Below are 25,843 nucleotides of genomic sequence, written 5' to 3'. Positions count from 1 at the left end.
ATAAACTTGCCACCTAAGAATTCAGAGTCCTGCTACCACGTTTCCCTCACCCCAAACTCATCTTTGAGCCTATTCTTTAGAGCCTCTCTGACCAACATCACCTTTCTTTATTAGTTCCCACTCCTCTTATATTTCTGTTCTTCTCATTCATATAGCCCCTCCCCATCACTCTTCTAAACTACAACCCCAAAATATACTTTCCATTCCTTGTCTTTTTCACTCATGAGGGGCTTCCACTCCTTGCCTTCCCTGCAAGTCATGCTTACATCCATTCCTTCTTTGTTATGGACCAGTCGGAATAAAACCACAAGGATGTATAGTAATTATACTTGCAGATTTGTTCTTTTGTTCACTGAGGGGAAAGGAGTTTCTCTCTCTCTTAATCACTAAGACTATGGAGAACAAACAGATTGTATCATGGGATCCTAAATTAGAACTCTTCCAACAGAAATATTGTGATAAATTGAGGTTAAGTTCCACAGTATTTTCATTTTAATTTTAGTGTTTTTTCCTCAGTGTATTGGAAGCTAAACAATTTTTAATTAGTTAAAATAGATCTAACAACTATTTATAGTCTTGTCATTATATGAAAATGCTTGTGAAGGACCAAATAATCTGCATACAATAATAATATCAATAATCCAAGTTGAGTTGGAGTTCAAAATTTGAAGCCAGTGGACTTTCTAAACAAGTTTAAAATTCACAGTATAGAATGTGGAAAATAATTTAATTTTATGGTCAAATGAAAGCTTTAGAGAAATGGTGATTCTGTTTCAACATAAATGTACATGGTGAGCATTTCTGATCTCCTTGTAATTACAAATGCAAAGTTATTTTAATACTTCTCTTTTTAAAAGCTTTGGCCACAGTAGAAGACTTCCAGATTCGACCACATACTCTCTATGTACATTCTTACAAAGCTCCTACTTTTTGTGATTATTGTGGTGAGATGCTGTGGGGATTGGTACGTCAGGGACTAAAATGTGAAGGTATGCGGTTTAAAATTTTTCATATTTGCATTTTTTATTATTAAAGAAAAAAACAAGTCATAGTTGGATCTAGTAGTAACCAGGGTTTAGAATTGTAAAGATTAGCTGGGTGAAGTGATTTGGGAGGCTTCAGCAAGAGGGTCACAAGTTCAAGGCCAATCTCAGCAACTTAGGCCCCAAGCAACTTAATGAGATCCTATCTTGAAATAAAAAATAAAAAGGGCTGGGAATGTAGCTCAGTGGTAAAATACCCCAGGTTCAATCCCCAGTACTGAGAAGGGAAAAAAAAAAAAAAAAGGATTGCAGAGATTATAAGATTCTGTTCCTACTTCTGCCACCTACACATTTTTATCGTAGGCAACTTACTAGACCTGAGGATGGATTTCTCTGTAAAAATATATTCAACCCCACTGGTTTCATGAATGGTTCAAATAAGGTAATATAGATAAAACATTTGGCACAAAATGTGGCTCAGTAAATATTAACCTCCTTACTTAAAAGTTTTTAGAAAGTTAAGTCTCTTAAATATAATGGTCAAAGTCATTCTAAATTAGAATTGCTAGGGGTTAGGCTGCAAATGTACATTTTTTACAAAGAAGCAGTCTTTTAGTATGTAGGGTCAATAAACTTTTTTGTAATAGCCAGGGAGTAAATATTTTAGGTTCTGCAGAGCATGTGGTGTCTCTTGTGACTTAATTCTGTTGTTGTAGTGTGAAACAAACCATAGACAATACATAAACAAATAGCATGGCTGTGTTCCAGTCAAAGTTGTATTTTTGAACACTGATATTTGAGTTTCATACGGTTTTCTCATCAAAGGAAAGATTTGATACATGACCACAGTTTGCTGCTGGCCACTGTATTAAGCTGTGGCTCTCAATACCAGGCATCATAAAACACTTAGGTATGCCCCCTCCTGCATTTCTAATGAAGTAAATCAGAGGTGAAACCAGTAATTTACATTTCTAACAAATTCCAAGGTGATTGCCTTTTGGATTGCACTTCAGGATCTACTACTTTAAAGCTAACTTAACCTTTCTAAATAAACCTTTCTGCATGTTTCCTGTTCTTGAATTTGTTACCTTCTACTTAGCCTGTCATCTGAGTTCTTAATCAGGGTAGGTATTGTTGACAGAGAAAGTAAGTTAAATAAAAGAAGTGATAGTTTTTTATGTGTCACATGTAAGCAGTAAAGTTTTTTTGATCTTACATTTTACCTTTTAAAATATATTTAGGTTGTGGACTAAATTATCACAAACGATGTGCCTTCAAGATACCAAATAACTGTAGTGGAGTAAGAAAGAGACGGCTATCGAATGTATCTCTACCAGGACCTGGCCTCTCAGTTCCAAGACCCCTACAGCCTGAGTGTATAGCCCTTCTCAGTGAAGAGGTATGTATTCTAAGGAAATAGAAGGAGGTTTTGCTAGTTATTCCTAATGCTTCCACAGGGTATGACATCATTCTAGAATATAGCTTATATAATTAAATATAGTAATATTCCTACACTTAAGAAGCTTAAAATGTAATAATGAAGACAAATCTTACCAGTAGGAATAAATTGGATTTTGTGTACCTAAGGATTGCATTATTTTATCAATTGGACCATTGCATTAGCTACTAGCCAGTATCCTGGCTCCTGGTCTCCATACTTAACTTTCCATCTCATATAAAACAGCCAGATGAGTTTCCCTAATATGCAACTTGATGTTGCTTCCCACTAGAAAACTATTAGTTCGGGAGCTCCAGAAGAACAGAAACAATAGTGTGTATGTGTGAGAGAGAGAGAGAGATTAAAAGAGGGAATTTATTAAATTGACGTATACAGTCAGAGGTTTAATAGTCCTACATGGCCATCTGTAGGCTGGAGAGCTGCTCAGTCAAAAAAGCTGAAACCTCAGAGTGTAAGAAGGACCAATAATGAACCCCATTTCAAGGCTACAGGCCCCAAAGTGTCTTGGAGAGTTTCTAGTGCAAGTGCACATTCAAAGGCTGAAGAAGCTGGAATCTGTGATGGCAGCAAAAAAAAAAAAAAAAAAGAATCCTCCCACTTAAAAGAGGATAGTGTGCATGTACAAGTTTTCTCCTTCTTCTGCTCTTTGTTAAAGCCAGGACCCCAGCTTATTGGACAATGCACATCCAGGGCAGGTCTTTCCCACTCAGTTCTGTGACCTGCATGTCAGTCATCTATGGAAACACCCTTCCAGACACACCCAGAAGTAAGCTTTATGGATTTTCTAGACATTTCTCAATCTAGTCAGGTCCATAACCAAGATTAACCATCACAGAAATCTTTACATAGTCTATGTTCCTGGCAGTCTACGTTATTCCAACATTTCCTGCACATCCTTGTTCCTCCTAACTCTGTTCTTCATGTCAGTCGTACATAGTTTTTCCAGACCTACCTCAATAGCTACCTACTGCCTTTCCCAATTTTCCATACCTAGAAGTTATTTTATTTTGTGAATGACATCATACTTTTCAAAACTTTCTAATTGTGTATATGACATACTACCTAATATCACTTTTGTGTCCCGAAGGAGTTTATTATCTATTTAGAGAAGACAATATTTGTGTCTTTATGTGCCCCTAATGCTCATCACAGTACCTGGTACTTAGTAGATACTCAGTTGGTGCATGAATTACTGAGTGAATGATTCCATTGAACCTCACATTTTGAGGTATATTCATAAGTCTGTATACACATAAGACAGTGGAGACCCAGAACCTGTCTGAAGTCACAGAGCAAATGAATAAGAGATATTAGAATTAAATCCAGATCTCATTATTTTTAAATCTGTGATTTTTCTCCCTAATGTATTGTGCTTCTCAAAGATAAAGGTCAGAGAAAAAAGAAATAACTCCCTTAATCATTTAATAGTACTTGAAATGACTTTCATCCATAGGTTGTAATCTTATCATTTAGTTGTTTTATAACCTTTTCGATCTTCAATATATTAGTGGCAAAATCAAGACTTGGGATATTGTCTTGATGCCCAAGGGGGTTACAAGATTTTGGTATACTGAGATATTGGGGTAAAACCTTCTGATTTTAAAGTAGAAGAAGAATACTGTGGCATAGAGACCAAGAACAAGGAGTTAGGTATAAACATGTGGAAAAGCTTGGGTGAAGATTGATAGTAGGAAAGTTGGTGCATCTTATGAACAAGTTCATGGATGCTCAAGTCCTTTATATAAAATGGTATAGTATTTGCATATAACTTTCACACATCCTCTTGTATATATTTTTTCTTCTTCCTCCCCTTTTCCTCCCCTTCTTCCTCCTCTCCTCTATTGATCTTCCTTTCACTCCTTTATTTTTGATTGGTACTTTCAACATGCACAGAATTGTGAAATTCTCTTTGGTACATTTATATATGCATATACTCATATACTTTAAATCATTTCTAGATTACTTATAATACCTAATATGCTGCAAATTCTGTGTAAATAGGTGTTGTTCTTACTGTTTGGGGAACTTTATTCCTAAGGGAAAAAAAAGTCTGTGTATGTTCAATACAGATTCATCCACCATACGCAAACTACATTTGTAGTTCAGGGTTGACTGAATATGTGGATGCCAAACCCATGGGTACAGGAGGTTAACTAGTTAAATTTAAATCTCTTGGCTTATATTTTATCCTAAAGATGAAAGTTCCTTAGGAAAGTATGAGAAGTAGAGTGACAAGTTTGAATTGGCTTGATTGCTTATAATATTTTACAACAAGTAAAACTGGTAGAGTGGAAAGTCCTCAAGGTTTTGTTTTGTTGATCTAGTCATGCAGTCTCAGAAAGTTAGATATAAAGTAAAGGAAGAACTCGGGAGGAAAATCACAGGGAAGAAAGATAAGAAGAGAGGATACACTATAGGAACAGAGGAGACAGCTGAACAAAGAGAAGAGCAGAGTGGCTCACATGTGCCAGGCTTTGTGCTAGGAGCTTTACCTTGTCTCCTAACCACACTCCTAGGAGCTATAGTCTTGTCCTGATTATATAGGTAGGGAAATGGGAAAGAAAAGTTTGTGAGTCACTGAGATATTATTCGTATTAGAAACCTTTGAGTCTATCAAGATGGTTTTTGTTCACATGTAAGAAGGCCGTTTCTGTTATTATATCAGAAGTCAGTCTAAAGAGGAAACAGAGATAGAAGAAGAATAGAAGAAGATATACTGTTCATTGAGTTTGGCTAGATTGGGATCACTAAGGTTAAAGAATCCAAAATTGAGTGCTGACTTTTTGAAGATGAGACAGTTAAGTGCTTCTTTATATCCTTGAGGGTATAGAACAGAATGGAAAGAAAATGTTGGATCTAAGTGTATGTGTAAAAGTGGAAATATTTCTTTCACTGAGAAATACTCCAAAGCCAATTAAATATACATAATTGAGGAATTACTGATTTTAAAAATGCTTTTATTTCCTTCATTATTATGTACAATATAGTATTGGCAATGTTATATGGTTTTTGTGGACAATTAACTTGGGCAAATGTTAGCTTAAAACTAAACTGTGGAAATAATCAATTACTTTTAAAAATTTTCTGGCTTTGCATTAATAGGCAAGAAATAACAATTTAAGCAAAATGGTAATTTGTAAATAGGGGACATTAAAACAAGGTAAGAAGAAATTTCACTCATTGTTACTTTAATCTCAATAGTTCCCTGCCCCCTTTGTGTGTGTGTGTGTGTGTGTGTGTGTTGCCAGGGATTGGACTTAGGGCTTTGCACATGCTCTATCATTTAGCTAAACTTCAAGCCCTGCAGATATTTTCCCAGACAGACCTTATGTGTTTCTTTTTAAGTATCCTGTGTTTGGGATTTTTGGGGTGATCGTGGTGAATTTTTTGTTTGTTTGTGGTTTTTTTGTTTTGTGGTGCTAAGGATCAAACCCAGGACTTCACATATGCTAAATAAGCAGCTCTACCACTGAACTAAATCCTTAGCACCTTCATAGTCCCATTTTAATCAATTTCTCTTGCTAATCTACCAACGTTCTCTTTCCTTCAAATTCTGATTAAGTCTGCCATACCATTTCTTCCTTAATAGACAAACCGCTGTTACAAGTAGGATTGTATTGGAAGCCTGAATATATTTTTTAAAATTTTTTTTAATTGTAGATGAACACAGTATCTTTATTTTATTTATTTTTATGTGGTGCTGAGGATCAAGCCAAGTGCCTCACACGTGCTAGGCAAGTGTTCTACCACTGAGCCAAAACTCCAGCCCCCTCAGTATATTGAGATGGGAAATCTGTAGATGGACTAGAATGAAGAAGAACTAAACATAAATCTAGATTCTGATATTACCACTTACTGGTATTAATCCCTTTGAGCCTATTTTTTCCTATTTAAAATTGAGATAACATAATAACTTTACCTGGATATAACATATTAGGTGGCTGCTACAACCTTGATCCTCTGAACAGTTCCTGATACACATGGTCTTTACCATGTCCCCAAGACCCCAATCCCAGCAGGACCTGACCAGAAGGCAGTAACTGACCACTGATATGTGTAAAGGTCTGTTATGAAGTTTCTTTTTTACAGGAGTGCCCTTTATGTTTGATGATGGCTGCCTAAATCAGTCTAACTCCACCTTGTGTGTTTTGAATTTGAGATAAATCAAAAGTGGTAGAAGCAGAATCAAGAGAAGCAGAGTGTTGAGCCACCATTAGAATAGGGAGCCAGGGGTGAGCAGACTTAAAATATCTGTTTCTGGTTCCCTTTGGCTTCTTTCTTAACTTTGCAGAATCCCTGTGGTGTTCCTTTAGCTGAAGGTGTTCCATGCATGGCAGCAGGGAAAAAGGGTGAGCCAGACTAGACACCTTGGACATCTGAAGCATGCAAATGTGGTTTGGGTTTTAACATTCTTTTTGAACTTTTCCCGAATTAAACAGCTTCATAATTCATTTCAGAAATTTCTCGCTACACATTAGGAAAAAACTATTGATCTGAAACTACATTTGTGTTCCTTTTATAGTGTTCTGCATTCAGTTGTTTTGTTCTGATTCTTTTCCTTTTCTTCTGTTTTTTTGCTCGTCTTCCTCCTTTTACTTCCTCCTACATTTCTCTGTCTCTTGTTTTTTTCTCACTTCTTTTGCTTCCATTAGTGGAACGTATCAATATAGAAAAACTCAACTTTTCTGAGTTATAAATATTCCTAGTTACAGAAGTCATCCAAACAGTCTCAGGACCTCAATTCTGGCAGAGAAGATGCAAACAGTTACATACAGCATAATCTATTCATATATCTAGGTGGTAGTTAGGTATTTAACTTTGTGCTTGAGAACCTGGGTTATGTTTTATTCAGTTTTGTGTCCCAAATATATAACATGGGGCCTAGCATATAATAATAAGTGAATGTTTGGTGAATGAATGAAATGAGCCACATTGAAATAGCCAACAATTTACTTTATTTCCTTCATATAGAAAGAGCATAGTTACAAAATCCTTTTCTCCCTTATATTACACAAAAATTTCATATTGTTCTTTAATTTTGTTTTTTGTTCACTTGGGAGAAAAAAATCCAAAGAACTTGAAAATATTAAGGAATTACTTAAAGCCTAATTACTAGGGCTAAAGCCATTTTTTTTTAAATGCATTTTTTTAGTTGTAGTTGGACGCAATACCTTTATTTTATTTATTTTTATGTGGTGCTAAGGATTGAACCCAGCACCTCACACATGCTAGGTGAGCACTCTACCACTGAGCCCCAGCCCCAGCCCCTAAAGCTAAAGCCATTTTAATTATTTTGTACCTGTCATTAATTATATCATCAAAATGAATTAGACATAAATTTATATATATATAGGTTGAGATATTTTTGAAAATCTAAAATTTATTTTAAAATAATTTTGAGACTTCATGTTCAATAATACAATAATACTCTTCAAATTTATGTACATTTTCTATGATTAAATCCTTAGGTTTTTGTTTTTGTTGTTTGTTTTGGGTTTGGAGGTTAAACTCAGGGTCATTTAATCACTGAACAATATCTGCAGCCCTTTTTATTTCTTATTTTGAGACAGGATCTCACTCAGTTGCTTAGGGGTCCTCTGAGTTACTGAGGCTGGCCTCAAACTTGTGATCTTCCTGCCTTAGTCTCCTGGGTGGCTGGAATAACCAGCATGAGCCACCATTCCTGGCTTTGGTCATGTTTTGAATAGATTTGAAAATTAGTTATAAATTAATGTTAAACCGGTCATGGTGGTACACCCCTTAATTCCATCAGTTTAGAAGGTTGAGGCAGGAGGATCATAATTCAGTGCCAGACTGGGCAACTTAGCAAGACGCTGCCTCAAAACAAAAAATAAATAAAAAGAACAGGGAATGTAGCTCAGTATTGGAACACCCCAAGGTATGATCCTCATTACTACAAAAAAAATAAAATAATTGAGTCATGTTAAGGTTTTTGGCTTTTAATTATATGCTGAACGTGCCTGGCAAATAATAGTCAATGAAAAAAATAACATATATCTGAATGAACACACCTTATTTTCATTTGTTGTTGTTGTTGTTTTTAATGTGAGTAATAGCAAGAAAAAGAATCTATACTTTTCTCCTTCAAGGGTTGATAAACTAAATTTTCCATAGGAAATTGCTGAAATCCACATTTCAGATTATTGACTTTAGCATTGCAAATAATGACTTTTGTGGTTAAGCTGTGCCCCCACACTTTGTTTTTAATATTGATTTATTTATATTTTAGTCACATGTTCACCAAGAACCAAGTAAGAGAATTCCATCTTGGAGTGGTCGCCCAATCTGGATGGAAAAGATGGTAATGTGCAGAGTAAAAGTTCCACACACGTTTGCTGTTCACTCTTACGGCCGCCCCACAATATGTCAGTACTGCAAACGGTTACTGAAAGGTCTCTTTCGCCAAGGAATGCAGTGCAAAGGTAGGATTGAATGTTTTCTTTCAGTAAAATTTCTTTTTTTTTCTTAATAAATATAAAATATTTTTAGTTGTAGATGGACACAATACCTTTATTTTATTTGTCTATTTTTATGTAGTGCAATGGATTGAACCCAGTGCCTCACATGTGCTAGGCAAGTGCTCTACTACTGAGCTACTAAAATATTTTTATTTAGAAGAATTTGCTGAAGAAATTGTTCTTCTACTTGTCAGCTTTAAAAAGAAAGGTGTGTGTGTGTGTGTGTGTGTGTGTGTGTGTGTAAAAGCATATAAAATTTATGTGTCCGGGCTGGGGTTGTGGCTCAGAGGTAGAGCGTTCGCCTAGCATGGGTGAGGCACTGGGTTTGATCCTCAGCACCACATAAAAATAAAATAAAGATATTGTGTCCACCTATAACTAAAAAACAAATATTAAAAATATATATATGTGTGTATGTTAACAACTTTTACCTGCAGTGTTTGTACTACATACCAAGCACTGTATAAAATCATTAGTACTAGCAGTCGTTTTCCATTTGTAAATTGCTTAAGATCACATACATAGCTAGTGGAGCTGGGGATGTAACTTACCAGTATAACACTTGCATAACATGCATGAGGCCCTGAGTTTAATCTCCACCACCACAATAACAAAAAAAGTTACATCACTAGTACACAGAAAAACAAGAATTTGGCTCTTGTAAGGTAAGTTATGGTTATCTACTATGTGGTTACCTACTATATGACTCTTTCAGGCATTAGGCTTTCTCTCTTTTTATTTCATACTGGGGATTGAACCCAGGGCTTTGTGCATGTGAGGTAAGTGCTCTACCACTGAGCTGCATCCTCAGATTGATGAGTTTTTAAATAAAGCCTGTTAACTCTGCCACTGGATTATTAGATTAACCTTTTAGGATTCTAGAAGAATAATGTTTTGTGCTTATACTGGTTCAGAAAATGTCAAGTTAATATTTCTGAATAGCTGAACCTTTTCAGTGATCCATATAATTATAATCCAGCAATTCCTGTTTATTATAATATGAATTAATACAGTTAAAAAGGAAAATAGTCATTGTTTTCATTCATTTGTAAAGCTAAGAAAGCAAAAAAATGTTAACAAAAAATTATATGGGGTCATTGATTACTCTTCATTTATTCATCCATCTATTTATTCTTTTATTTTCAAATTCCTTTCCTATACAAAAACTTAATGCAGCTTGAAGTCATGTGTAAAATCTAAGCAAGCATAAATAAATTACTTAATAAATGGGTAAGAACATAAAGAAATAAAAATGCCTACAATTAGAACCTATATACTACAAGTGGACCATTTAGCTTTACATTTTCTAAGGGAAAATGGAACTTGTTATTTGCAGAATTTGCAAAGTTTATGAAATTAAAACCTAATATGTTGCTTAAGAGATATACAGGATATTAACATGTATGATTTTTTTACTAGGACCTCTCCTAAAGACTACATTTTACCTAATGTGAAGTTTATTACCCATCAAATTATTAAGTTCATGGCTGGTTTTTTCTATAATGACTTTCAACCTATGCTGCTCATGTGATACATGGGATTTCCTTGACTCACAAGAGTTACAAAGCATTGTAGATCAGGACTCAAATTATTTTTACCCAGTTATTTTTGGTAAATTAATCTCAGAGGCAGTGTTAGACATGGTAACATTAGTGGATCTCAATTTTAATGTTACTTAAAAAGCTCATTAGGACACAGATTTCTCAGCCTTACTTCTAAGAATTTACATTTCTAACAAGTTGCCAAATGATGCTGATGCTGAGCTGGGGATCAAAATTTGAGAACCACTGAGTTATACAGTCATGTTGAATAGATTATATCTGATTCTATTCTGCAGTGCCATCAACTCTGAGGTTCTTGTAGGCAGAAGAGAACCATTATGTAGAAATGGAGATGTTATGCCTAAGAACCTTAGTCCTTTCTTACAGGGCTGTATGTGAAAATCCTTATTAGAATATATGTGGAGTCTCAGTCTCCTTTCTGCATCTGGTACCTTTTAGCATCTGTATCAGGTTTTAATACTCAGAAGATAAAAATATGTATCTGACATACATTAGATGTCAGCTTAAAAGACTCTTATAGGAGATTATCAGCTTAAAATACAGGAAATACAGTGAGATAAGAGATACAATGCATGTGAGATAAGAGAAGTAAACATGGAGCTGCCAGCACACTTTTGCAGTGTTATATTAATGCTACTAGCCCCATTATACAGATGAAGGTCCCTGGTGGAGTTGAGTAATTTGTGGAAGGTTAAATAACTATTAAGATGTGTCATCAGAAGTTAACCAGACCTTTATTGCAAGACTTGAGTTCTTAGTGGAGGAAGATACTATTATTTTAGCAGAAATATCATCATTAGTATTTATATTCCATGTGTGATTTAAGGAAAGTCTAACCACATCTGATATTGCCTATCTACATATAATAATAATAAGCCATATATTTTTATTTTAGATTGTAAATTCAATTGCCATAAACGCTGTGCATCAAAAGTACCAAGAGACTGCCTTGGAGAGGTTACTTTCAATGGAGGTAAAATTATTTTTCTTAATTTCTGTAAAAGAACAGAAAAGATCATGATTCCTTTGTGTATTACCTTTGTGTCAAGTTATATTTACATATTTTACTTTGTTTATTTTTCTTTTTTAAGGTTTTTTCCGATTTAATAATCAAGCAAACTATAGAAATCAGTGATACTGTTCATTCATTAATAATTATACTGTTAGGCTGGGGATGTGGCTCAAGCGGTAGTGCACTTGCCTGGCATGTGTGTGGCCTGGGTTCGATCCTCAGCACCACATACAAACAAAGATGTTGTGTCCACCGAAAACTAAAAAAAAATAAAATAAATATTAAAATTCTCTCTCTCTTTAAAAAAAAAAAAATAATAATAATTATACTGTCCCATCTTTCCTCTAGCCACGTTCCACTTTGTTGTTTAAAATAGCCAGTAGTGCTACATATCAACTTCCATCTGTAGACATAAGAAGATCTCTTTTAAAACCCTGCTGTTGTCCTTATGCTTGCAAAGTTCCTGTATTTATTAGCTTTTTTATACACTGTTCTGAACTCTAGAAATATTTGACATTTAAACATAAGAAGAACAACCCTTTGAGATAAGTACCAAGAAATGAGTAAACAAAGGCACAAGACATGAAATAACTTGTCAGAAATACAGCCAAAGTTAGCAGAGTCAGAATTTGGACCCATATGATCATATGATCTGGGTACCTTAGTTCATAGTCATTGAAACACTATCCTACTGTCTGTCATTGTGTTGTCATGTCCCCCCCTACCCCTTCTTGCCGGATTTCTGTTCTCACGACTAAAAGGCTCAGGGGTCACTCTAGTTAAACTGGGCTAACTGGGCTGCACGAAATAACCACACAAGAGACACAAATACCTTTTTCTTTGGGATTCCTGTGATGGCTCCTCTGACCTTAAGGGTCCGCAGAAAGAGAGAGAGAGAGAGAGCACGCGCTGACCCCTTTTATTGAGGAGAAGCTATTCAAATGAGGCAAGGGGTCAGGTTTCAGGGGGCTGAGTCTATCTTCATGATGTCCACTGTCAGCAGGTTGACTGACACCTGGGTAGGCCACACCCAAGGGCACAGTAAGAGGAGGGGACACACACAAGGCACTTCCATGGAAGATTCTATCCTAAACAGGGCAAGGGGTTATATTACAAAGGAACAGGTGAGCATAGCTTCACCCATGGGGCTGTAGCAAGACACACCCATTTCTGTGACTGAGTGCCTCAGCACCCAGCTGGGGAGTGTAACTCAGTCACCGGTAAGGTTGGCCTCCCACATGTGGCCTCCCACACCTTCTCTTTTCAAGATAATACTAAGCAAAGACATTACCATTTTTTGAATGAAGGAGGAAGGGCTCTAAATTTTCAACATATTTTTCCTTTGACAATTTACATGACTATTAAAAAAATAATATGTTATTCTGTAGAAAAAGCATAACAAATGAAAAATTAAATTACTTGAGAGTTTAACATTTTCTTGTGCTGGGAATGTGGCTTAGTGGTTGTTTGTGTAGTATGTATGAGGCCCTGGTTTCAGTCCTAAGCACCGCAAAATAGAAAAAGAAAATTTGAAAAACAGAGTTTAATGTTTTCTCTTGTGGCATGCTTTCCATTGCTACTGATTGTCTTGGTCTGTTCAGGCTACTATAATAAAATACCAAAAGCTCAGTAGCTTATAAATGACAAAATTTTTTTTTATAGTTCTAGAGGCTGGGAAGTTCAGGGTGCTGGCAGATTCTATGTCTGGTGAGGGTGTCCATCTCTTGGTTCATAGATGGTACCTTTTAGCTGCATCTTTAGATGGTATAATGGGTAAACCAGCTCCATTGGGCCTATTTTATAAGGGCATTATCCCAATCATGAGAGCAGATCTCTTATAATTTAATCATCTCTCAAAGGCCCCACCTCCTTATACCATATTATTCTGGGAGTTAGGATTTCAGCAAATGGATTGTGGGTACAAAGAGTCACTTGCACCATAGCTGGGTAACATCATTGACAAAGTAAAGTTGGTTTTATTTTTCAATTAATCTTTATTAATATAGTTTTCTATGACTGAAGTCTTCTCTAAATTTACAGTTCATGTATTTGCATTTTTATATCTTTTTTCCTTTGACAAATGGATATGAAATACTATGTATTTTAGTGTGCATTTCTCTGATTACTATTGAGTTTGAGCATCCTTCAGATGTTTATTTGTTATTTAGAATTTCTTTCCTTGTAAATTACCTGTTCAAATGCTTTGCTATTTTTGTTTGTTTATTATAGATTTTCAGAAGTTGTTAATTCTACATACTAATCCTTTTTCAGTTATGTGTGGTATAAGTAGCTTCTCAGTGACTTTATTTTTTAACAGATTTAAGATGTAATTTGCATACCTTACAATTCATCTAGTGGATACATTCACAAAGTTACACAGTTGTAACTGTAATATTAGAACATTTTCATCACCCCCAAAATAAATTCCATAACTAGTGGTTCCTGTCCTCTACTTCCTGCTATCCCTGGCAACCTCTAATCAACTTTTTGCTTTTGTCTATTTTAGACATTTGTATACTTGGAATTACACAATATATAGTCTTATGAGTGGTTTGTTTTACTTAGCATTAATGTTTGCAGGGTTCATCTCTATTGTGGCATCTGTCAATACTTAATTCATTTTTTATATATATTTTTTAAATTTTTAGGTGGACACAGTATCTTTATTTTATTTTTATGGGGTGCTGAGGATCGAACCCAGTGCCTCATGCATGCTAGGCGAGCACTCTACCACTGAGCCACAACCCCAGCCCCACTTAATTCATTTTTTTATTGACAAATAATATTGCTCTTCAGGTTTATGCTGCATTTTTATTTATCCATTCATCAATCAATGGATGTTTGAGTTATATTGGGACTGTTAAGAATAAGGTTGCTATGAACACTTGTATAATTTTTCAAAGGAGATATTTTCATTTCACTTGGATGGATACCTAGTAGTAGAATTGTTGAGTCATACAGAAACTTCATGTTGAACATTTTGAGGACCTGTCAGACTTTTCCAAAGCAGCTGCACTATTTTACATCCCACCAGCAATATATGAAAATCTAAGTTTTTCTGTGTCCTCACCACCTGTTGTTATCTGTCTTTCTGATTATAGGCATCTACTAAGTGTTAAGTCTATCTCATTGTGGTTTTCACTTGCATTTCCTTGTTGGCTAATGATATTGAGCATCTTTTCATGTGCTTGTTGGCGGTTTTTATCTCCTCTTTGGAGAACTTTCTCTTGTGGTCCTTTCCCCATTTAACTAAATTATTTGTTTTTTTAATTATTGTTATAAAAGTTCTTCAGATGTTCTGGATACAAGTTCCTTATGTAATATATAATTTACAGGTATATTCTCCCATGCTGAGGGCTGTCTTTTCACTTTCTTAAGGTGTGGTGTACCCCACAGAAGTATGTTTTTTTGATGAAATCCAGTGCATGCATGCATTTATTTTTGTCACTTAGGTTGTTGGTGTTGTATCTAAGAAGGCTTTGCATAAACCAGGATCACAAATATTTACTCCCGTGTTTTCTTCTAAGCATTTATAGTTTTAACTCTTATATTTTAGGTTGATCTACTTTGAGTTAATTTTTTAATATAGTTTAAGAAAGGCATCAGACTCAATTCTTCTGTATATAAATATCCAGTTGTCCTATCAGCATTTATTTAAAAGACTATTTAATTCTTTCCTCATTGAATTATCTTGGCACTGTTACTAAAAATTTTTTTTTACCAAAATGTAAAATAGGGGCTTATCTTTTACTTTGCTTATATGCAGTACCTTCTGTCATATGGAAATTTAAAATTCTAACATAATCAAAATTAATTTTGTACCTCATGATTTTGTATCTTTTTTTTTGTGTGTGTGTGTGTTTGTGTGTGGGGGGGGGGGATTGAACCCAGGGCTTGTGCATGAGAGGCATGCACTCTGCCAACTGGGCTATATCTCCAGCCCCCATTTTGTATCTTCTTTAAGAAATACTTATTTATCTTGAATCACAAAGATATTTTTCTATATTTAAAGAGTTTTAAAATGTTTTTTCCTGTTTAACAGACTACTTAGATATGTTATTTCATTAACATAAAACTCTGAAATTCATTTAAAACTTTGCCAGAACCTTCCAGTCTGGGAACAGATACAGATATACCAATGGACATTGACAATAGTGACATAAACAGTGATGGTAGTCGAGGCTTGGATGACACAGAAGAGCCATCTCCCCCAGAAGATAAAATGTTCTTCCTGGATCCATCTGATCTTGATGTGGAACGAGATGAAGAAGCTATTAAAACAATCAGGTAACATGTGTAGATGTTGCAGACTGCTTCCAAAATCATGGTCAGGTTAGGATCTCCATTAAGAAAAACTTGCATCTCTTTAAGCAGAACTTTAAATGTAACTTAAAATCTAGGTTGTGGCTAGTTCTTTTACATGCACTACAGTATTTCTGAAATAAATATCATTTTTGCCATCCATTTTTCTTAAAAAGAAAAATATTTAAATATAGTCTAGATTTAATATGTACTTATGGGGCAAACCACAAGGTGTCAGTATTAAACCATCAGTTAAAGCAGCCATTTTCTTCACACAGGCAAATTACCTGATGATAGAAATAGCAATAAAGAATACATTCCTGAGAATGTTGCATAAAAATGAAGACCATGAATTTGAGGGTAGTTTTCATACTAACACAGTTAATCTATTAGCATTTTTGTACAAATGTTACTGGACTATAAAACTTTTAAATATTCACTATTATGTAAATTAAATATTCATTACCTATAGGATATACTACTTTGTAGTAAGATGTAAGCATTTTTGGCAGGTTTTGTTTTTCAGTTGGCAGTGAAGAGTTATTTAGAGAAAAATGGGTCATTTATCAATCTCACATGGCTGAGTCATCATTTATTTACTTTGACTTTTCATTAAATTATAGCTTTTATTATCATTATCATTACTAGCTAAAACTTGATGTTTACCCAGTTTGGAGACTGCTAAAAAAATCTAGCTAGTTTTCTAATCATGGATACCTCCTAGTTTAAGAGAACATTATTTAACTGTTTGTAGATGAACTTTCAAAACTATATTTGAGATATATATATGTATACACATATTTATACACACCAGATTGCTCTTTTTCTCCAGCTATAGTTACTGAGCCACATTACAATATAATCTGATTGGACTGATAACATTGGGTTTATTTATTTAAGAAAGAATTATTTATGAATTATTTTCTTTTGGGGCTGGGATTGTGGCTCAGTGGTAGAGTGCTTGCCTCATACATGTGAGGTACTGGGTTCGATCCTCAGCGACACATAGAAATAAATAAATAAATAATAAAGGTTTTGTGTCTGTCTATAACTAAAAAAATATTTTTTAAAAATTATTTTAGTATTGACTATTAGAGGGGCTTTCGCTAACAACATAATCAACTGAATTTGACATTTGAGCCATGTGAATTTGAGTATATGTATTTTGCCATATTATGGATTTGCTAATTTATCATGCTGCCTAGGCAAGAAAACAACTCCACAGCAAATCCAAATGAGATTAGACCCTCTTCCAGGCTCCAGATCTTCTAGTTAAGGAGTATTTTTTCTGCTGTTTATTATTTTCCTATTTTTTTGTGACCCTCCAGAAAAAAGTCATTTACTCATGTAAATAATGAATATTTAAAAAATATTATCTTAGTTTTCTATGTATCATAATAATAGGGTTAACTTATTTTCTTTTGAGTAGTTGTCTGTCTTCCTAAGATGGTTTAAAAAATTTTAGCTGTTACTTTAAAAAGAGACTTGATGAGCTTATAGTATTTATGATATTTTTTTAAAAAATCTAAATTATAAATATTTATAAATGTTAAATATTTTTTAGTCCATCAACAAGCAATAATATTCCGCTAATGAGAGTCGTACAATCCATCAAGCACACAAAGAGGAAGAGCAGCACAATGGTGAAGGAAGGGTGGATGGTCCATTACACCAGCAGGGATAATCTGGTCAGTAATTACATATCTTTTAATATGCTAGTGAAACTTGCTTCTGAGTTTTATTTTCCATACTTTTAAAATCAAAATGAGGATGAAATGTACGTATATATTAAGACATCTGTGTACAATATAGCAGTATGTAAGTTACACTGGAATTATAGTTACACAAGCTTTTGAAAGGCATAACATCTAATGTGTTGTCTTTACAAACTGAAAGAATAGTCAAGATTCAAAAAGATTCTGAGCCAGTCATGGTGGTGCACACCTGTAATTCTAGCAACTGGAGACTGAGGCAGGAGGAATGCAAGTTCAAGGACAGCCTAAGCAACTTAGCAAGGCCCTAAACAACTTAGCGAAAGAACCTATCTCAAAAAAATAAAAAGGGCTAGGGAAGTGACTCAATGACAATAGTGCCCCTGGGTTCAATCCTGAACACCCCTGCTAAAAAAGAATCTGATATTATATGACAATAAAGAGTAATGAATCAAAACATAATGAACTACAAATAAAGGTGGAAGGAACTAGAACCTTATCCAAAGTCATTGTAAGTTATTACAAAGATAGAGGCATCTGTTTTTATGTAGATTTTGACTTAGTGTAAATAGTCAAATTATTTTTTAGATCTAGCTAGCAAAGAAAAGGAATGGTGAAATTATAGTGGGATGGCAGTAGATATGAAGAGTTAACTTAGTGTTGTAGTTAAGAACATAGACTTTATACGTAGACTGCCTGAGTCTATGTGACTTACTAAAACTGTGTGAACTTGGGAAAGTTACTGATTTTCTTTATGCCTCAGTTTTCTCATCTGTAATATTGTTATAATAATAGTAACTACCTCACAGATCCAAGTGAGTGAATATGTAAGAAAAGTTTAGAACAATGTTTGACATGCAGTAAGTACTCAAGAAAGTATTTAATAGCCATTATTTTGTTATTTGTCTAAATTTGATGAAGGTTACTGAAAGACTTTTTAGTAGACCTTTTAAGAATATTTAGAGTATTCAATACATTTAGCTGGTTTTAAAGAAGTTCTATTTGATGACAGGAGTACAGACTATAGATGTATATATATATATATATTATTATTATTATTAGTTTTAATTTAGTCCTTATCCTTCTAAATGGAACTCTGAGTGATACATGTTTGAGAATTTAGCAGCATATCAAAAAGGTACTATATCACATCAGCAAGGTGAGAGGTAGATAATTCAATAAATGGTATTGGGACAACCACATAGCCATTTTGAAAAAAAAAAATCATAAACATAACCCACACTCTACATGGAATAAACCTAAGTAGATCTAAAATTTAAATGTAAACAAATTGGGGCTGGGGTTGTGGCTCAGAAGTAGAGCGCACACCTAGCATGCATGAGGCACTGGGTTCAATCCTCAGCACCACATAAAGTAAAATAAAGACACATGTCCACTTATAACTAAAAAATAAATATATAAAAAAAAATGTAAACAAATTAAACCAGTAGAAGAAACTGTAGAATTATTATTTATAAACTGACAATAGGAGGAAAAAATCAGTAAATTCAATCTTGTAAATTCCACATGGCAAAAACCAAATAACAAGCTGGAAAAATTATTTTTCACTCGTTTTCTAAACGGGTTAATTCCATAATATGTGAATAAAGCCAATAAATAGATATGAAAAAGATCATATCACAGTAGGAAAATGGGAAAAGAATATGAAGAGAGTGCTGGGGTTGTGGCTCAGTGGTAGGGTGCTCGCCTCGCACATGTGAGACCCTGGGTTCAATCCTCAGCACCACATAAAAATAAATAAAATACATTGTGCCCATGTATAACTAAAAAAAAATTTTTAAAAAAAGAATATGAAGAGAGTTCACAGAAAAATGACTCTTACATATAAGAACTTGATTTCATTTACAATAAAAGAAATATCAATTTAAACTTGCACTGAAATACCAGTTTTTATTTTTCAGAATATCAAACATCAAAAAGTTTAATAATATACTGCATTAGTGAGAGTATGAGTAAAATAGTACTCTCATATGTTGCTGATAAGACTGCAAATTAAGTCTTGTATAGAATAATTTAACACTATTTTTAAAATTACACATGCACATATTTTTCGATCCAATAGGTCAGTTTCTAGAAATTTCGCCAGTAGGTAAATTATGTATCTGTGTGTATATGTCTTTAACAAATACATATTTATATGAGCATGCATACATTTCTCTAAAACATTTTCCAAAAATCTAACAACATTGTTTGAATGGAATGAGGGTCAGGAATAGGATCTGAGTGACTGTTGGAGTGATACTCTATACCTTATGTTTTGAAAATTTAGAATCATAGATTTTAAACTTATCAAGAATACACACTTGGGCTGGGGTTGTGGCTCAGTGGTACAGCACTTGCCTCGCACATGCGAGACCCTGGGTTCGATCCTCAGCACCACATAAAAATAAATAAATAAAATAAAGGTATTGTGTCCAACTACAACTAAAAAATAAATATTTTTAAAAAAGAATAAACACTTATGAGTAGAAATTAAGGAAAAAGAAAGATAAGTTCTTTGGAGGAATTATTTTTGAACCTCACCATCTTTTGATCTCTAATTTATAGAGAAAGAGGCATTATTGGAGACTTGACAGCAAAAGTCTAACATTATTTCAAAATGAATCTGGATCAAAGTATTACAAGGTAAGCATTTTACATTTTATGAAAGTTATTAAAATATTTTATTTTTCCAAATATATCTAAATATATACTGTTATGACCCTGCCTAATATTATTTATAGAAGTCACTGTTAAATTTCTTATTGAAGCACCTATTCTCCACCCCTCCACACAACTCCTCTCAGCAACCCTGCTACCAAAGATTGCTTTTTGGTTGTATGTGTGGTTTTGTCCTGTCAAGTTGAAGCTGCTTTGATTTGGGATAGTGTGATTTAGATTGGACAGCTTAGAAAGTCCATTTCATTGCCTATGCAGAAGAGCCCACATTATCTTGGGCTCCAGTTCCCAGTTATTTATTTTTACTCTTCATCTCCTTTGTATAGTCTTCTTCCTTGGCTTGCACCACTTTTTGCCATGTCACAGACTAACACTAAACAAGATTATAAGTGTAGCAATTTGATCAGTAAGAAAGAATGGGAGGAAAGTTTCATCTTTCACTGCTCTTTTGGAGCCCTCCAGTTTAATGTTCAATACCAGTACTTTCCATAGAGGGGAATGAAACATGGTCTCTAAAGGAAAAGCAGCTAAAAATTAAAGAATTGGTGAAAATATTCAGTGAATGAAATGTGGTTTCATGCTTAGAACAATCTAAGCTACTCAGAAAGATAACTTGAGCCTGGAAGTTTGGAGCTAGCTAGTCAACATAGGGAGACCCCATCTCTTTAAAAGAAAGAAAATGCACAGAAGCACAACAACATGTTTTTAAGAATAAACTTTTTTTTCCTTAAGAAGTAGACTGAACATTAAATGACTGGTAGTTGACTTCAATTGACAGAACCAGGGAGTATTTATGTGACCTCTAATGACCCAAGATTCTGCTTTTTCTGCTTCTTGCTCACTTTGGGGCTATAACTTGCAAAAAAAGTAGCCACTAGAAAAATAGCTGTTAAGCTAATTTAATGACAAGTGGAAACTGAAAAAATGTTGGATATAGTGGCACACTACCCTCCTAAATCCTTTCCTTCCTGCATCCTAATAATGTATTATAGGCCTAAATCTTTTGTTATACTTATCATATTTCATGCTCTGCCTTTCACATTGCTAAACATGCAGGTCATTTAAGGCAGGCATTATCATAAGACTTGATTCTGTGTTCAGTATACCACATATTTTGTTTAATGGAATGGAATATTTAATGGAATTTTTTCAAATGCATGTCTTAAATTTCTAAGCTTATTTAAAAATGAAAACAAATAGGTATTCATATTTTTTTAAAGTTTAATTTTTTACTTACACTTTCAGGAAATTCCACTTTCAGAAATTCTCCAAGTATCTTCACCACGAGATTTCACAAACATTTCACAAGGCAGTAACCCACACTGTTTTGAAATCATCACTGACACTATGGTATACTTTGTTGGTGAGAACAATGGGGACAACTCTCACAATCCTGTTCTTGCTGCCACTGGAGTTGGACTTGATGTAGCACAGAGCTGGGAAAAAGCAATTCGCCAAGCCCTCATGCCAGTGACCCCTCAAGCAAGTGTTTGCACTCCTCCAGGGCAGGGGAAAGACCACAGTAAGCAATAAGATAGTTGATGACTTTTTCTCCTCTTTGGTTTTAAACATTTTGGGATGTAATTATGTTCCCTTGTGCATTCTTAATGCTTAGCTTAAGCTTTATATCGTTGATTCCTTTATAAAATTATGCTATTATATACACATGTGCGTGTGTGTGCGCGCACACACAACACACACACAGCCCAGAGCCAGGCTCCAGAGTAAGTCTCCCTACATATTAAGTAGCTTTACCAACCTGCTATATGTTCTTAGTCAAATACTTTCCCTCTCTGTAGTAGTAACTGTTTCATGGAGTTATTAGTATTAAATGAAAGGGAATCTATAAAGTACAGAACAGTACGTGGCATCTATGAAGTTTCACTGGATTAAATATTCTGTTAGTATTTTTGCATATGTTGAGATATAAACAAGCAATAAAGTATTATGTTCATACCATACCTACAATCAGTAAATTCATACCATACTCATGATATATGTGAAGTCAGAAATGTTCATTTAAGTGAATTTTAAAAATTCAGCAATATTAAGAATTATTGAAACACATGTTCTACAGTGGGAAAATTTGTAAAATTAGCCCTAGATTTGATAAAGGTTTGAGTGAATAGTTAACAATCAGAAAATCACAGTATAATGCCACTTATACTCCATTGGCAATATGGAGAAAAAAGTCATTCAAGAAATACATTCATATTGAAATAAGTACCAGCCGCTTGCCAAATATAGTTTATTTCACTTTACTTACATAATTTTTTGCAACTCTTTTTGGTATTATGCTAAGCCCTGAGATAGAATACAAAAGAAATAACAAAAATCAAAAGGGCTATATGATATACATAAGTAAGTGGATGGATGCATTACTCAAGAAACTCTGATGTGGATAGGAAGAGAAAGCAAGAGACTTCTTAGTAGAATCTGATTTGGACTTTGGACATCAGGGAGTAATAGATTAGGCAGAGCTAGATAAAAGAGGTAGGAGAGTAGTATTACCCTAGATAAGGAGAATAGGGGTGATCAAAGGGATGATGATGACCACATACATCTTTGCTGTTTACTATTGATATTGTGAGGGATAGTTAGATGGATATTTGACAGTGATTCTTAAGTTCTGGGAGTTTTAGACAGAATCTCAGACGTTCTCATTAAAACCAAGAACCCTTTCCCCAGAAAACAATGAAGACGCATACACACACATTTTATATGTAGTTTCCAAGGGTTTAGGAACCCTTTCAAGCTCATCTATGCACCTCTTATCTAGAGTTGAGTCTCTAAAGATAGAACTGCAAGTCAGGCACTGTGACACATGCTGGTAATCCCAGGCACAGGAGAGGCTGAGGCAGGAACATCACAAGTTGAAATGCAGCCTCAGCAATTTAGCGAGGCCCTAAGCAACTTAGTGAGACCCTGTCCCTAAATAAAAATATAAAAAAAGAACTGAGGATGTGCTCAGTGGTTAAGTGCCCCTGGGTTCAATCCTGGGTATGCACACCCCCCCCCCCAAAAAAAAAAAAAGATGAAGATTCTAGAGAGTTTACACTCAGTTCTGATGCTTACTGGATATGTGTTCTTAGACTCTACAGTTCTCTAAAGTGGAAAGAAGAATAAATGCACATAATGTGCTTAAGACAGTGCCTGATACATAAATGTTGTTATTGCTGTGCTGTTGTTCTTGTGGTCCTTAAAATAACCTTTCTGGAACAAATAGAAATTAAAATTGGATGGAGCTTGGAGCTAGATAGAGGAAGCCTTTGAAAGAAAATAAATACTGAGACTTAAACTAGGAAACAAACTACTGAAAGCAGAATGTTAGACACTAATTTTGTTCATGTTCTGCCTTTTATTGATCATTAATGTTTAAATTTTGAGTTATTTAAAAAACAATTGAAAATCAACTTTAAAAAATGTAATGGTACCTTTTTCATGTTACTTATTTTTGGTGAATACTTTGCTTACATTTTTGTATTAATGACGTTTTATATTTTTATATTTGGGATTATAAAAGAAACTCCATATTTTTTTTGAGTTTTCTCTGAGATTCTATATGTTTAATACTATTCTCTTGCTAACTTCCTTTTTTCCTTTTTTCTTGTCAGTTGCTTACTTTGCTTACCAAAGCAATATATTTAAATTTTATAGAAATATGTAATTTAGCTGGTGGCACACACCTGTAATGAAATTTTGAGGCCAGTCTGGGCAACTTAGTAAAGATAGAATTAAAGAAATGGAGAGGTAGCTCAGTGGTAGAGCACCCAAGTCGACTCCCACTGCAAAAAATTTAAAAAGAAAAGAAATATGTAATATAAAAAGAGAAAGTCCTTCCTATACATATGTAATTCCACCCACCCACCCCCCCACTCCTGTAACTCTGCCCTCAGGAAACCATTATTAAATTTGCTATATATTTCTAGATTGGGGAAGAATTCAGGGTAGGGAGAGAAACCTACACTATCTGCTATACTGTTTTAGTTTTCTTTTTACAAAAACATAGAATCATACCCTGTGTTCTTTTTGCAACTTGCTTTTATTCATGATTTAATGTATACTAGATATATTCCAATTACAGTATGTAGGCTTACCTAATTAATATTTTTTAAATAAAAATAATGCATGCTTTTTATGTTTTAAAAAGTACAGATAGTATAGACGTGTATGAAAACTAAAATCCTCATTACCCAGCTTTACCTCCCCCATTTACCAAGAAGTAATATTTTTATTTTTAATTCAGATGCTACCACCATGCAGCTTTTCTTTTTTTGCGGCGGGGTGGTTGCTGGGAATCAAAATCAAAGCCTTATGGATGCTACCACTGAGCTATGCCTGCAGCTGACTCAATATGACATCCTGGCTAGCTTTCTGATTCCATATTTATAGTTCTATGTCATTTATTAAGTGTTTAGAGTATCATTTGAATAGATTTATCATATTTTATTTAACCAGTTTCCTCTTGATGGATTAGAATTTTGTACATAGAAAATTATTTTAATGTACATATTATATATTAACCTATTTTTTTTAAGTTTGCTATACCATGGGTATTCACATGTCAATAAATATTGTTAAGTCATATACTAATAATTTGTTCTTTTCCCATATACCATTCTTATATTTTACAGAAGATTTATCTACCAGTATCTCTGTATCTAATTGTCAGGTCCAGGAGAATGTGGTATGTAATAATTAAGCTAACATTCATAAATTGGGTGATTAAAATAGGGAAAAATAAAATGTGAGATCTTACTAGAGAAATAGGTTCATAGCCCAAAGTGTTGAGCAGTTTGCCTAAAGACAATTATACTTTCTGAGTGAGAACTTACCTAAAGAGTTCTGCTTTATGGAGGAAACTAAGGCATATTTTTTAAATTACAGAAGCAGAATAAACTTTTTCACTTAAAAAGTGACATTAGAATAAATGTCACTAAAACAATAGACTTGTTAAAGAAAAAGGAGAGATTACTTCTTTCTTGGTCAGCAGGGAAGGCTTCCTAAATAAAGTACAATTTGATCCATGTTAAAGGGATGGTAATGGGTTTTTGATAGAAGTACTGAGGATATGAAAACAGGAGAACAACATTTTATGCAAGTACAGGGAAGAAGATGAGCAAATAGAAAGAAGCAGAAAATGCAGGACTTTTAAGAAATAGTAAATAGATTAAGTTTGGCTAGTACAATAATAATAATAGGTATGCTAGGATTTTATAATTGGTCAGCAAACTTCTGAACAGGGCTAGATATTAAATATTTTAGGCTTTGTGGACCATATAAAACTACTCAACTCTGCAGTTGTGGCAGCAAGGCAGCCATAGGCAATACATAAATAAATGAGAGATCCTGACTACTCTAATAAAATTTGTAGACTCTGAAATTTGAGTATCTCATAATATTCACATTGCAAAATATTATTTGTTTGGTCATAAAATTTAAAGACCATTTTTAGAGGCCATGCAAAAAGAGACAGAAGGCTACATTTGTCCCACTAGCCATAGTTTGCCAACTCTGGATCAGAATGAACAAAGGCTAGAAAATGAAGCCAGAAAATTGTAATTTCTCTAATTAAAATTTCTCTTTCTCTAACTTGAGCATCCAGCTGTTACATTTCTCTAACCTACAATGTTTGAAATTTCTAAGATCACAGTG

General features: G+C 34.2%; 1 protein-coding gene across 4 annotated transcripts in view; it reads left to right on the top strand.

Moving 5' to 3' along the window:
• Prkd3 (protein kinase D3) overlaps positions 1-25,843 on the top strand; it is a 69,195-nt gene that overhangs the window by 24,658 nt on the left and 18,694 nt on the right. For 3 of the 4 annotated variants that reach the window (XM_071601499.1, XM_027933453.3, XM_071601498.1), the window contains exons 4-12: positions 858-989; positions 2,225-2,382; positions 8,693-8,885; positions 11,379-11,456; positions 15,599-15,782; positions 17,362-17,485; positions 20,078-20,155; positions 21,434-21,710; positions 24,823-24,875. In XM_071601499.1, the coding sequence (XP_071457600.1) occupies positions 858-989; positions 2,225-2,382; positions 8,693-8,885; positions 11,379-11,456; positions 15,599-15,782; positions 17,362-17,485; positions 20,078-20,155; positions 21,434-21,710; positions 24,823-24,875 (1,277 nt within the window). The remainder of the gene's footprint in view (positions 1-857; positions 990-2,224; positions 2,383-8,692; positions 8,886-11,378; positions 11,457-15,598; positions 15,783-17,361; positions 17,486-20,077; positions 20,156-21,433; positions 21,711-24,822; positions 24,876-25,843) is intronic. The other variant, XM_071601500.1, reaches the window with a different exon arrangement.

The sequence above is a fragment of the Marmota flaviventris genome, chromosome 14 (assembly GCF_047511675.1).
Source record: "Marmota flaviventris isolate mMarFla1 chromosome 14, mMarFla1.hap1, whole genome shotgun sequence".
Lineage (NCBI taxonomy): Eukaryota > Metazoa > Chordata > Mammalia > Rodentia > Sciuridae > Marmota > Marmota flaviventris.
The sequence above is the reverse complement of the archived record's forward strand: the minus strand, read 5'-3'. Positions and strand labels throughout refer to the sequence as shown.